General features: G+C 37.7%; 1 protein-coding gene across 9 annotated transcripts in view; it reads right to left on the bottom strand.

Annotated features, from left to right (window-relative positions):
- Positions 1 to 14,571, bottom strand: part of LMNTD1 (lamin tail domain containing 1) — a 437,115-nt gene that overhangs the window by 34,434 nt on the left and 388,110 nt on the right. For all 9 annotated transcript variants that reach the window (XM_082419810.1, XM_082419814.1, XM_082419811.1 and 6 more), the window contains one exon: positions 11,847 to 12,042. In XM_082419810.1, coding sequence (XP_082275936.1) covers positions 11,847 to 12,042 — 196 coding nt within the window. The remainder of the gene's footprint in view (positions 1 to 11,846; positions 12,043 to 14,571) is intronic.

The following is a 14,571-nucleotide window of genomic DNA, read 5'->3' as shown; positions in this document are numbered from 1 at the left end:
AATGGGGAATCACCTCACACCTGTTAGAATGGCTATCATTAAAAAGTCTACAAATAGGGCTTCCCTGGTGGCGCAGTGGTTGAGAATCTGCCTGCCAATTCAGGGGACGCGGGTTCGAGCCCTGGTCTGGGAAGATACCACATGCCACGGAGCAACTGGGCCCGTGAGCCACAATTACTGAGCCTGCGCGTCTGAAGCCTGTGCTCGGCAACGAGAGGCTGCGATAGTGAGAGGCCCGCGCACCGCTATGAAGATTGGCCCCTGCACCACGATGAAGAGTGGCCCCCGCTTGCCACAACTAGAGAAAGCCCTCGTACAGAAACGAAGACCCAACACAGCCATACATACATACATACATACATACATACATACATAAAAAGAATGTAAGCAGACAAGAATAGCATTAAAAAAAAAAGTCTACAAATAATAAATGATGGAGAGGGTGTGGAGAAAATAAAACCCTCCTACTGTTGGTGGGAATGTAAATTGGTGCAGCTACTATGGAAGACAGTACAGAGGTTCCTTCAAAACTAAAAATAGAGCTACCATATGATCCAGCAATCCCACTCCTGGGCATATATCTGGAAAATGTGGAAACTCAAATTTGAAAAGATACATGCACCCCAGTGTTCATAGTAGTACTATTTACAATAACCAAGGGATGGAAACAACCCAAGTGCCCATCAACAGAGAGTGGATAACGAAGATGTGGTATATATATATATATATATATATATATATATATATATATATATATATATACACACACACAATGGAATATTACTCAGCCATAAAAATGAATGAAATATTGCCATTTGCAGCAACATGGATGGACCAAGAGAATATTATACTTAATGAAGTAAGTCAGAGAAAGACAAATAATATATCACATGTGGGATCTAAAAAATAATACAAATGAATCTATATACAAAACAGAAAGAGACTCACAGATAAAGAAAACAAACTTATGGTTATCAAGGGGAGAGGAAAGGCAGGGGAGGGACAAATTAGGAGTATGGGATTAACAGATACAGACTACTACACCTAAAATAGATAAGCAACAAAAATTTACTGTATAGCACAAGGAATTCAATATCTTGTAATAATCTATAATGGAATATAATAAAAAATGAATCACTATGCTATACACCTGAAACTAACACAATATTGTAAATCAACTCTACTTAAATAAAAAAAAAGTATTTTGAAGTGAATGAAAATGAAAATAAAACACATCAAAATTTGTGGGATTCCACTAAAAGCTGTAGTTAGGGGAAATTTTACAGTGCTAAATGCTTGTATTAGAAGAGAAAATGTTTTCAAATCAATGATCTCAACTTCCACCTTGAGAAACTAGAAAAAAAAAGCAAATGAAACCTGAAGTATGCAGAAGAAAGGGAATACAGATCAGAATGGAAATCTATGAATAGAAAACAAAGCAACAAAATTAGAGAAAATCAATTAAATGAAACACTGATTCTTTGAAGCTCAACAAAATTGATAACTCTTGGGCAAGATTTATCAGGAAAAAGAGAGAAGACACATATGGCCATTATCAGCAATAAGAAATGTGACATCACTACAGATTCTATAGATACTAAAAGGATAATAAGGGAATATTATGTATAATTTTACAACAATAAATCTGACAACTTAGATGAAATGGACAAATTCCTTGAAAGACACAAACTACTCAAGTTCACTCAAGAAGAAATAGGTAACCGGACTATCCTGACATCTATTTTAAGGAAATAAAATCTGTAGGTAAAAACCTTCTCACAAAATAACTCCAGGCCCAGATGGCTTCAATGATGAATTCTATAAAATATTTAAGGAAAAAACAATATTACTTCTACACAAACTCTTCTAGAAAGTAAAAGAGGAGGGAATATATACCAACTCATTTAATGAGTTGAATATTACCCTGATACCAAAGCAGACAAAGACATTAACAGGTAAAGAAAACTACAGGCCAATATTCTTCACAAACATAGATGCAAAAATTTGAAACAAAATTTTAGCCAATTGAATTCAGCAATATATGAAAAAGATAAACATTCTGACCAAGGGAGGTTTATTCTAAGAGTGCGGGGTTGCTTTAACACTTAAGAAATAAAAAATCATATGATCATCTCAACAGAGGTATAAAAGGCATTTGACAAAATCCAGCATTCATTCATATATTCATTGCCACAGATCAAATAGTCTGAATCAGAATCCTGTCACTCCTTTGTTTGAAACTTTCCCATTGCTTCCCATTGCCCATAGTGAAGTCTAAATAGTCTGGTATTCAACGCTCACTGTGATCTGTCTCCAACTCTGACGCCTACAACCCTGTTATACCTCTTCATGCACTGCTCAGTATAGCCATGCTTATACTCATATCTGATCTTAGCTTTTCTGCCTCCTTCATTTTGTTTATGCTGCTCCTTTGTTCAACCCTGGCTGTGCATTAGAATTACCATGGCATTTAAAACAAAAACCAAAAAAAAAAATATGATGCCCAATTCCACTAGAAATTTTGATTCAGAGTCTGGTGTAAAGTCAGGACATTAAAAGCTCCCCAGGTGATTCAATTTTGTGGGTAGAGTTGAAAACCAATGGTCTAGAATATTCTCAGAGACTCCAAATTTGCATATCCAAAATGTACTTATCTTTCCAAGATGCTTTCCATGAAAACTGCTTCACAAAATCTTCCCAGACAATCTCTGCTGGGAAGAAAGCTCTCCTCTGAATGCCTTGTTACCTTACTTGCCTCTCTCTTGATCCTTACCTGCAGGTCTTCATGATCTGTTTGAGTAAAATTTCTTAAAACCATATTCATAAGTTTTTTTTTGAAGTTTTGCTGAAAATAAGTCATCATTTTTAACATGGTAAATACTGTATGAATAATTTGATGAAGTGTTTTTTTTTTAAAACATCTTTATTGAAGTATAATTGCTTCACAATGGTGTGTTAGTTTCTGCTTTATAACAAAGTGAATCAGCTACACATATACACACGTTCCCATATCTCCTCCCTCCTGCATCTCCCTCCCTCCCACCCTCCCCATCCCACCCCCCCAGACGGTCACAAAGCACTGAGCTGATCTCCCTGTGCTATGCGGCTGCTTCCCACTAGCTATCTATTTTACATTTGGTAGTGTATATATGTCCATGACACTCTCTCACCCTGTCACATCTCACCCCTCCCCCTCCCCATATCCTCAAGTCCATTCTTTAGTAGGTCTGTGTCTTTATTCCCATCTTGCCACTAGGTTCTTCACAGCCTTTTTTTTTTTTCCCTTAGATTCCATATATATGTGTTAGCATACTGTATTTGTTTTTCTCTTTCTGACTTACTTCACTCTGTATGACAGACTCTAACTCCATCCACCTCATTACAAATACCTCCATTTCATTTCTTTTTATGGCTGAGTAATATTCCATTGTATATATGTGCCACATCTTCTTTATCCATTCATCCGATGATGGACACTTAGGTTGTTTCCATGTCCTGGCTATTGTAAATAGAGCTGCAATGAACATTTTGGTACATGACTCTTTTTGACCTATGGTTTTCTCAGGGTATATGCCCAGTAGTGGGATTGCTGGGTCGTATGGTAGTTCTATTTGTAGTTTTTTAAGGAACCTCCATACTGTTCTCCATAGTGGCTGTATCAATTTACATTCCCACCAACAGTGCAAGAGTGTTCCCTTTTCTCCACACCCTCTCCAGCATTTATTGTTTCTAGATTTTTTGATGATGGCCATTCTGACCGGTGTGAGATGATATCTCATTGTAGTTTTGATTTGCATTTCTCTAATGATTAATGATGTTGAGCATTCTTTCATGTGTCTGTTGGCCATCTGTATATCTTCTTTGGAGAAATGTCTATTTAGGTCTTCTGCCCATTTTTGGATTGGGTTGTTTGTGTTTTTGTTATTGAGCTGCATGAGCTGCTTGTAAATCTTGGAGATTAATCCTTTGTCAGTTGCTTCATTTGCAAATATTTTCTCCCATTCTGAGGGTTGTCTTTTGGTCTTGTTTATGGTTTCCTTTGCTGTACAAAAGCTTTTAAGTTTCATTAGGTCCCATTTGTTTATTTGTGTTTTTATTTCCATTTCTCTAGGAGCTGGGTCAAAAAGGATCTTGCTGTGATTTATGTCATAGAGTGTTCTGCCTATGTTTTTCTCTAAGAGTTTGATAGTGTCTGGCTTTACACTTAGGTCTTTAATCCATTTTGAGTTTATTTTTGTGTATGGTGTCAGGGAGTGTTCTAATTTCATACTTTTACATGTACCTGTCCAATTTTCCCAGCACCACTTATTGAAGAGGCTGTCTTTTCTCCACTGTATATGCTTGCCTCCTTTATCAAAGATAAGGTGACCATAGGTGCGTGGGTTTATCTCTGGGCTTTCTATCCTGTTCCATTGATCTATATTTCTGTTTTTGTGCCAGTACCATACTGTCTTGATTACTGTAGCTTTGTAGTATAGTCTGAAGTCAGGGAGCCTGATTCCTCCAGCTCCATTTTTCGTTCTCAAGATTGCTTTGGCTATTCGGGGTCTTTTGTGTCTCCATACAAATTGTGAAATTTTTTGTTCTAGTTCTGTGAAAAATGCCAGTGGTAGTTTGATAGGGATTGCATTGAATCTGTAGATTGCTTTGGGTAGTAGAGTCATTTTCACAATGTTGATTCTTCCAATCCAAGAACATGGTATATCTCTCCATCTATTTGTATCATCTTTAATTTCTTTCATCAGTGTCCTATAATTTTCTGCATACAGGTCTTTTGTCTCCTTAGGTAGGTTTATTCCTAGATATTTTATTCTTTTTGTTGCAATGGTAAATGGGAGTGTTTTCTTAATTTCACTTTCACATTTTTCATCATTAGTATATAGGAATGCAAGAGATTTCTGTGCATTAATTTTGTATCCTGCTACTTTACCAAATTCATTGATTAGCTCTAGGAGTTTTCTGGTGGCAGTTTTAGGATTCTCTATGTATAGTATCATGTCATCTGCAAACAGTGACAGCTTTACTTCTTCTTTTCCGATTTGGATTCCTTTTATTTCTTTTTCTTCTCTGATTGCTGTGGCTAACACTTCCAAAACTATGTTGAATAATAGTGGTGAGAGTGGGCAACCTTGTCTTGTTCCTGATCTTAGTGGACATGGTTTCAGTTTTTCACCATTGAGGACAATGTTGGCTGTGGGTTTGTCATATATGGCCTTTATTATGTTGAGGAAAGTTCCCTCTATGCCTACTTTCTGCAGGGCTTTTATCATAAATGGGTGTTGAATTTTGTCGAAAGCTTTCTCTGCATCTATTGAGATGATCATATGGTTTTTCTCCTTCAGTTTGTTAATATGATGTATCACGTTGATTGATTTGCGTATATTGAAGAATCCTTGCATTCCTGGAATAAACCCCACTTGATCATGGTGTATAATCCTTTTAATGTGCTGTTGGATTCTGTTTGCTAGTATTTTGTTGAGGATTTTTGCATCTATGTTCATCAGTGATATTGGTCTGTAGTTTTCTTTATTTGTGACATCTTTGTCTGGTTTTGGTATCAGGGTGATGATGGCCTTGTAGAATGAGTTGGGGAGTGTTCCTCCCTCTGCTATATTTTGGAAGAGTTTGAGAAGGATAGGTGTTAGCTCTTCTCTAAATGTTTGATAGAATTCGCCTGTGAAGCCATCTGGTCCTGGGCTTTTGTTTGTTGGAAGATTTTTAATCACAGTTTCAATTTCAGTGCTTGTGATTGGTCTGTTCATATTTTCTATTTCTTCCTGGTTCAGTCTCGGTAGGTTGTGCATTTCTAAGAATCTGTCCATTTCTTCCAGGTTGTCCATTTTATTGGCATAGAGTTGCTTGTAGTAATCTCTCATGATCGTTTGTATTTCTGCAGTGTCAGTGGTTACTTCTCCTTTTTCATTTCTAATTCTATTGATTTGAGTCTTCTCCCTTTTTCTCTTGATGAGTCTGCCTAATGGTTTATCAATTTTGCTTATCTTCTCGAAGAACCAGCTTTTAGTTTCATTGATTTTTGCTATTGTTTCCTTCATTTCTTTTTCATTTATTTCTGATCTGATCTTTATGATTTCTTTCCTTCTGCTAGCTTTGGGGTTTTTTTGCTCTCTTTCTCTAATTGCTTTAGGTGCAAGGTTAGGTTGTTTATTCGAGATGTTTCCTGTTTCTTGATGTAGGTTTGTACTGCTATAAACTTCCCTCTTAGCACTGCTTTTGCTGCATCCCATAGGTTTTGGGTCGTCGTGTCTCCATTGTCATTTGTTTCTAGGTATTTTTTGATTTCCCCTTTGATTTTTTCAGTGATCACTTCGTTATTAAGTAGTGTATTGTGTAGCCTCCATGTGTTTGTATTTTTTACAGATCTTTTCCTGTAATTGATATCTAGTCTCATAGCGTTGTGGTCGGAAAAGATACTTGATACGATTTCAATTTTCTTAAATTTACCAAGGCTTGATTTGTGACCCAAGATATGATCTATCCTGGAGAATGTTCCATGAGCACTTGAGAAAAATGTGTATTCTGTTGTTTTTGGGTGGAATGTCCTATAAATATCAATTAGGTCCATCTTGTTTAATGTATCATTTAAAGCTTGTGTTTCCTTATTTACTTTCATTTTGGATGATCTGTCCATTGGGGTGTTAAAGTCCCCTACTATGATTGTGTTACTGTCTATTCCCCCTTTTATGGCTGTTAGTATTTGCCTTATGTATTGAGGTGCTCCTATGTTGGGTGCATAAATATTTACAATTGTTATACTTTCCTCTTGGATCGATCCCTTGATCATTATATAGTGTCCTTCTTTGTCTCTTGTAATAGTCTTTATTTTAAAGTCTATTTTGTCTGATATGAGAATTGCTACTCCAGCTTTCTTTTGATTTCCATTTGCATGGAATATCTTTTTCCATCCCCTCACTTTCAGTCTGTATGTGTCTCTAGGTCTGAAATGGGTCTCTTGTAGACAGCATATATATGGATCTTGCTTTTGTATCCATTCAGCCAGTCTGTGTCTTTTGGTGGGAGCATTTAATCCATTTACATTTAAGGTAATTATCGATATGTATGTTCCTATTCCCAATTTCTTAGATATTTTGGGTTTGTTATTGTAGGTGTTTTCCTTCTCTTGTGTTTCTTGCCTAGAGAAGTTCCTTTAGCATTTGTTGTAAAGCCGGTTTGGTGGTGCTGAACTCTCTCAGCTTTTGTTTGTCTGTAAAGGTTTTAATTTCTCCATCAAATCTGAATGAGATCCTTGCTGGGTAGAGTAACCTTGGTTGTAGGTTTTTCTCCTTCATGACTTTAAGTATATCCTGCCACTCCCTTCTGGCTTGCAGAGTTTCTGCTGAAAGATCAGCTGTTAACCTTATGGGGATTCCCTTGTGTGTTATTTGTTGTTTTTCCCTTGCTGCTTTTAATATGTTTTCTTTATATTTAATTTTTGATAGTTTGATTAATATGTGTCTTGGCGTGTTTCTCCTTGGATTTATCCTGTATGGGACTCTCTGTGCTTCCAGGACTTGATTAACTATTTCCTTTCCCATATTAGGGAAGTTTTCAACTATAATCTCTTCAAATATTTTCTCAGTCCCTTTCTTTTTCTCTTCTTCTTCTGGGACCCCTATAATTCGAATGTTGGTGCGTTTAATATTGTCCCAAAGGTCTCTGAGACTGTCCTCAGTTCTTTTCATTCTTTTTTCTTTATTCTGCTGTGCAGTAGTTATTTCCACTATTTTATCTTCCAGGTCACTTATCCGTTCTTCTGCCTCAGTTATTCTGCTATTGATCCCGTCTAGAGTATTTTTAATTTCATTTATTGTGTTTTTCATCGTTGCTTGGTTCCTCTTTAGTTCTTCTACATCCTTGTTAAATGTTTCTTGCATTTTGTCTATTCTATTTCCAAGATTTTGGATCATCTTTACTATCATTATTCTGAATTCTTTTTCAGGTAGACTGCCCATTTCCTCTTCATTTGTTAGGTCTGGTGTGTTTTGACCCTGCTCCTTCACCTGCTGTGTGGTTTTTTTGTCTTCTCATTTTGCTTATCTTACTGTGTTTGGGGTCTCCTTTTCACAGGCTGCAGGTTCGTAGTTCCCGTTGTTTTTGGTATCTGTCCCCAGTGGGTAAGGTTGGTTCAGTGGGTTGTGTAGGCTTCCTGGTGGAGGGGACTAGTGCCTGTGTTCTGGTGGATGAGGTTGGATCTTGTCTTTCTGGTGGGCACGTCCAGGTCTGGTGGTGTGTTTGGGGTGTCTGTGGCCTTATTATGATTTTAGGCAGCCTCTCTGCTAATGGATGGGGCTGTGTTCCTGTCTTGCTAGTTGTTTGGCATAGGGTGTCCAGCACTGTAGCTTGCTGGTCATTGAGTGAAGCTGGGTCTTGATGTTGAGATGGAGATCTCTGAGAGATTTTCGCTGTTTGGTATTACGTGGAGCTGGGAGGTCTCTTGTGGACCAGTGTCCTGAAGTTGGCTCTCCCACCTCAGAGGCACAGCCCTGATGCCTGGCTGGAGCACCAAGAGCCTTTCATCCACATGGCTCAGAATAAAAGGGAGAAAAAAATAGAAAGAAAGAAAGAAAGAAAGAGGATAAAATAAAATAAAATAAAGCTATTATAATAAAAAATAAGAAAAAAATTATTAAGAATAAATGTATTCAGAAAAAAATTTTTTTTAATTTTTAAAAATAGATTTATTTTTTATAGTAAAAAATAAGAAAAAAAAATTATTAAGAAAAAAATTTATTAAGAAAAAAATTTTTTTAAATTTTTTAAAATAAAAAAATATGAAAAAACTTATTAAAAATTTTTTTAATTTCTAAAAATAGAAAATAAGGAAAAAATTATTAAGAAAACATTTATTAGGAAAAAAAATTTTTTTAAGTTAAAAAAAAAAAAAATACATGGACGGACCTAACCCTAGGACTAATGGTGAAAGCAAAGCTATACAGACAAAATCTCACCCAGAAGCATACACCTATACACTCACAAAGAAAGGAAAAGGGGAAAAATTAATATATCCTGCTCCCAAAGTCCACCTCTTGAATTTGGGATGATTCGTTGTCAATTCAGGTATTCAACAGATGCAGGCACATCAAGTTGTTTGTGGAGCTTTAATCCGCTGCTTCTGAGGCTGCTGGGAGAGATTTCCCTTCCTCTTTTTTGTTCGTACAGCTCCCAGGGTTCAGCTTTGGATTTGGACCCGCCTCTGCGTGTAGGTCGCCTGAGGGTGTCTGTTCCCCGCCCAGACAGAACGGGGTTAAAGGAGCAGCTGATTCCGGGGCTCTGGCTCACTCAGGCTGGGGGTAGGGAGCGGTACGGAGGAGGCGGGGCGAGCCTGCGGCGGCAGAGGCCGGCGTGACGTTGCAGCAGCCTTAGGTGCACCGTGCGTTCTCCCGGCGAAGTTGTCCCTGGCTCACGGGAGGCTGGCAGTGGCGGGCTGCACAGGCTCCCGGGAGGGGCGGTGTGGAGGGTGACCTGTGCTCGCACACAGGCTTCTTGGTGGTGGCAGCAGCAGCCTTAGCGTCTCCTGCCCGTCTCTGGGGTCCGCGCTGATACCCGTGGCTCGCGCCCGTTTCTGGAGTTCGTTTAGGCGGCGCTCTGAATCCCCTCTCCTTGCGCGCCACGAAACAAAGCGGCAAGAAAAAGTCTCTTGCCTCTTCGGCAGCTGCAGACTTTTTCCCGGACTCCCTCCCGGCTAGCAACGAAGCCCGAGCCTCAGCTCCCAGCCCCGCCCGCCCCGGCGGGTGAGCAGACAAGCCTCTCGGGCTGGTGAGTGCTGCTCGGCGCCGAGCCTCTGTGCGGGAATCTCTCTGCTTTGCCCTCCGCACCCCTGTGGCTGCGCTCTCCTCCGTGGCTCCGAAGCTTCCCCCCTCCGCCACCCGCGGTCTCCGCCCGTGAAGGGGCTTCCTAGTGTGTGGACACCTTTCTTCCTTCACGGCTCCCTCCCACTGGTGCAGGTCCCGTCCCTATTCTTTTGTCTCTGTTATTTCTTTTTTCTTTTGCCCTACCCAAGTACATGGGGATTTTCTTGCCTTTTGGGAGGTCTGACGTCTTCTGCCAGCGTTCAGTGGGTGTTCTGTAGGAGCAGTTCCACGTGTAGATGTATTTCTACTGTATCTGTGGAAAGGAAGGTGATCTCCACGTCTTACTCTTCCGCCATCTTGCCCCTCCCTCCCTGATGAAGTGTTTTTAGATGATTGAGAGAACACTTGGGTATTCACTACAATTAAGTGGCAAAAGTGGTTGATTTTAGGAAATCTGACATAAGGGGGAAAAGTTTTCCTTTATGTTTGACCCTTAACTTTGGCTAACAACTTCTTTTAGTCCTCAAACACCCTCTATCAACATGTGCTTATCACTAATGGGCAGAAGACGTAAATATACATTTCTCCAAAGAAGACATATAGATGCCAAAAGGCACATGAAAAGATGCTCATCGTCGCTAATTATTAGAGAAATCCAAATCAAAACTGCAGTGAGGTACCACCTCACACCGGTCAGAATGGCCATAACTAAAAAGTCTACAAATAATAAATGTTGGAGAGGGTGTGAAGAAAAGGGAACCCTCACACACTGTTGGTGGGAATGTAAATTGGTGCAGCCATTATGGAAAACAGTACGGAGGTACCTCAAAAAACTAAAAATAGAGTTGCCATATGATCCAGCAATCCCACTCCTGGGCATATATCCAGACAAAACTATAATTCAAAGAGAAACATGCACCCCAATGTTCATAGCAGCACTATTTACAATAGCCAAGACATGGAAACAACATAAATGTCCATTGACAGATGAATGGATATAGAAGATGTGGGGTATCTATCTATCTATCTATCTATACACCAGCCATAAAAAAAGAATGAAATAATGCCATATGCAGCAACATGGATGGACCAATAGATTATCATACTAAGTGAAGTAAGTCAGAAAGAGAAAGACAAATACCATATGGTATCACTTATATGTGGAATCTAAAGTATGACACAAATGAACATATCTATGAAACAGAAACAAACTCACAGACATAGAGAACAGATTTTTGGTTGCCAAGGGGGAGGAGAGGTGGGGGAGGGAAGGATTGGGAGTTTGGGATTAGCAGATGCAAACTAGTATACATAGGATGGATAAACAACAAGGTCCTACTGTGTAGCACAGGGAACTATATTCAGTATCCTGTGATAAATCATAATGGAAATAATATGAAAAAGAATGTATATATATGTATAACTGAGTCACTTTGCTGTATACCTGAAACTAACACGACATTGCAAATCAACTATACTTCAATAAAAAAATTTTTTAAATGTGTGTTTATTACTAAAAATTCACAATTTAATCTGTTGTTTGTGCAACAAGAAAAGCAGGGTTAAGTAAATGCATAGATGAGTCAGCTTTTATTTTAGTTCTAATATCAACTTTCTTCCTGATCAATTCTTTTTTTCTACAGATACTAATAACCATAAAAATGGATCAGTAAGTTATAAGTCCACCTTTTTCCTTCTGTCTTGAACTCAAGACAGATAAAAAAAGATTCTAAATCCATCTGAATGATTTGCCAATAATGAAAATTTTCTTGAACAATTGAGTTAACTTTATTGGTAAGCGTTATGTAGTGCTGTTTTCTCTGGCATCTTTGAAGAATTAACTTTCCTTGTTTGGTTCCCTAGAAAGTTATATTGATTCCTTTTAACTGCCTAGGATATGAAACAGTTATATTTAATGGATTGCTTAGGGTCTTAGATGAGATCATGGATCTAACAACAGTTTAGAACTTTATTTCCTACGAATTTATTACTCCTACCCCAATAGAAGATATTAAATAATTCAAATAGAGTATTTACCTGGATCTAGATTGGCCCACTTCTTCAAGAATCATAGAAAAGTGCTTCCAAGTTTTCTTGGTGTGGAATGAGTGCACAAGTTTCTTTGAATCACCAAACAAAGATAGGAAATAATCCTCCCCTTCCCCAATCACAGCTGGCTGAGAAGCAAGGACCGGCATAGTGTGTTTCTTTGGAATTTTGAAGTTGTTGAGTCCTTTCAAAGAAACCAAAGAAGGAAACAATAGAGAGAGAAGTAAATAAAAGATTAAAAGAAACCAAAGCTACTATCTTTATTCTTTGCTTCTACAAAATGATATTCTTTATACATTTTACTGTCACAGTCAAACTAAGTGAGGATAGTTAGAAGCTTTAAACCAGTCTATAAAATAATGAGTAAGTGATTATTTTTAGTGCCACTCAATTCCTAGAGATTATTGAAGTTATCTTAAACTATCAATTGTATCATCAGCATAATTACAATTTAACTGATTAAGTTGTACTAGAAGCATCATAAGTTTTTGAGTAGGTAAAACATTTGAGTCTCTCAAATTTGGTACGTTATATGTAAGTACAACTTTATTCTATTTTGTATTAGCTTTTCTCCCCAAATTGCTACTCATAAATTAAAGTCTCAAATGAGTCCTTTCCTACCAATGGTTTGTATTTTGCCAGGTAAAGACTTAAATTTCCTCTAATTAACTAAAATACTTTATTAAAAAGATAAAGTAATGCTTAAGCAGATTCTAGTAACCTCTTACTCTTTTAAAATTCTCAGTAGTAAGATTCAAATACAAAATAAGTTTCAAGATTTTGCATAGAAAGAATCATGCTGGATAAATCTAATTATGTATCTGCAAAGAGAGAGTAACACTACAGACAGGCATCATGATGAAATAGATAGAGCAATGTGTCTTGTATTTAGACACACCTGTACCTCAGCTCTGTTACTTACTAAGCCAAATGATTTAAACCTTCCAATTCTCAGTTTTCCTGAAAATAAAATAAGGATAATATTACTTTGTGTGAGGTGATGTGAGGATTGAAGATAGTATAGGTAAGTGTCTAGCACAGTATCTGGCATTTAGCAGGTACTCAATAAATGATAGCTGTTATTGTAGCATAGGGACTTTGGTCAATGTGACCCTGAATCCAAAATCATCAAAAGATTAAGACAATCTAGAGTGTGCTTTATCTTCTTGTGTCTTTAACAGAACCAAAGCAATGTGAAAGATGGAAAAAAATAAACACACAGTTCCTAAAGAGGATTTCTCAGAGTATTTTGTTTAGAAGAAATATTTGGAATTAAATTAGTTCATTCCCATTCAAGTGAGTATTTGCTTAATCTTTAAATTCCTTTGGGGAAAGAGAATATATAGCATCCTTAATAGCTCATCCTGAGGGATGAAAATTTTTGTATTCTAAAAGGAAAGAAGACATACTGATTTTAGTTCCAGTTATTATCTCATCTAGAAATGAAATGAACCAAATGCAACAAGTCTTGGTAGACTCAGCCATCTATCTACACAGTCAGAACGTACAGTAACTGAAGAAGACTTCATCCCAGCACAACTCTCATCTTGCAAGGTGAAACCAGTATATTTGTTCCCCCACCCCCACCCCCGCAATACTAGGAGCTTTCACAGTTCAACTCAAATATAGAACATATACCATAATGATACAGTGCCAAAGGATGAGAAATATTACCTCCTTAGATATAAAATGTGTATTTTCACTTTTAAGCATATAGATTTTGGTCATTGCTAAAGGTCATTGTGAATTTAGGAGGCTTCTTCAAAAAATGTATCTTAGGCATACAAACAATGAAGCACAGAGAATATGACAATAATGGCAGTAGATCAAAATCCTGTATAACACTGTGTCAAAGGCTTAGGAAAATACCAGGAACAAAATGAAATGTAGATAGGAAGGAGCAAGGCTGTAAATGTCCACAGAATGGTAGAGGAAAACGAAGACATCAGGTAGTCATGGGTGTATTCGTGCTAACAGTTTTGAAACTTGTTAGTTGACTGGTAAAACAGACCCCAAATCTAGCCTATTCTATGAGAAGGTACTTACAGATACATTCGGATTCACAACTAATTTTATTGAGCACACTTACTATGTGCTAGGTGATTTTCATACATATCTCATTTAATTCTTAGGATAGCCCTGTGAAGTTGATATTTTAATCCCCATTTTGTAGGTGTGGAAAATGGGACTCAGAGATGCTAAATACCTTACTTAATGTCCCATGTTATTGGGACTAGAAAGGTGGTTTGAACCTAGGTCCTCTGTTTCCAAGGACAGTGGTCTTTTCAGTAAACCTTGATAACATACCCTCAGAGTTCCCTAAACATGGTGAGGAACATACACCTCATAGTGTGAGCACTGCTGAGTGCATTGGCAACTGTCAAAACTTTACTGCTGTTTTCATTTTCCTCTTCTCCAAATTCTTTATTGTTTTTCCCTTTTCTCTCCACCATTTTATTACCTACTTTATATTTCTTCTTTCTCTTATCTACCCGTCTTTCCTTACTTAAGCCATAGTCTCCTAAAGCATAACATACATAAGACGTTGTTAATCTTTCTGGTAGCATTCAGAGAAAGGGCAGTTAATGCTATACATTAGACTTTTTAATCATTTAGCAATTCTAGAGCATCTAAGTGGTCAACCCATGAATCATTATGATAACTCAAGATATTTTAATCATAGAGATGATGTACTTGGCCACATATGTTTACG

Source organism: Balaenoptera physalus (assembly GCF_965194825.1).
Source record: "Balaenoptera physalus genome assembly, chromosome: 13".
Classification (NCBI taxonomy): Eukaryota; Metazoa; Chordata; class Mammalia; order Artiodactyla; family Balaenopteridae; genus Balaenoptera; species Balaenoptera physalus.
The sequence above is the reverse complement of the archived record's forward strand: the minus strand, read 5'-3'. Positions and strand labels throughout refer to the sequence as shown.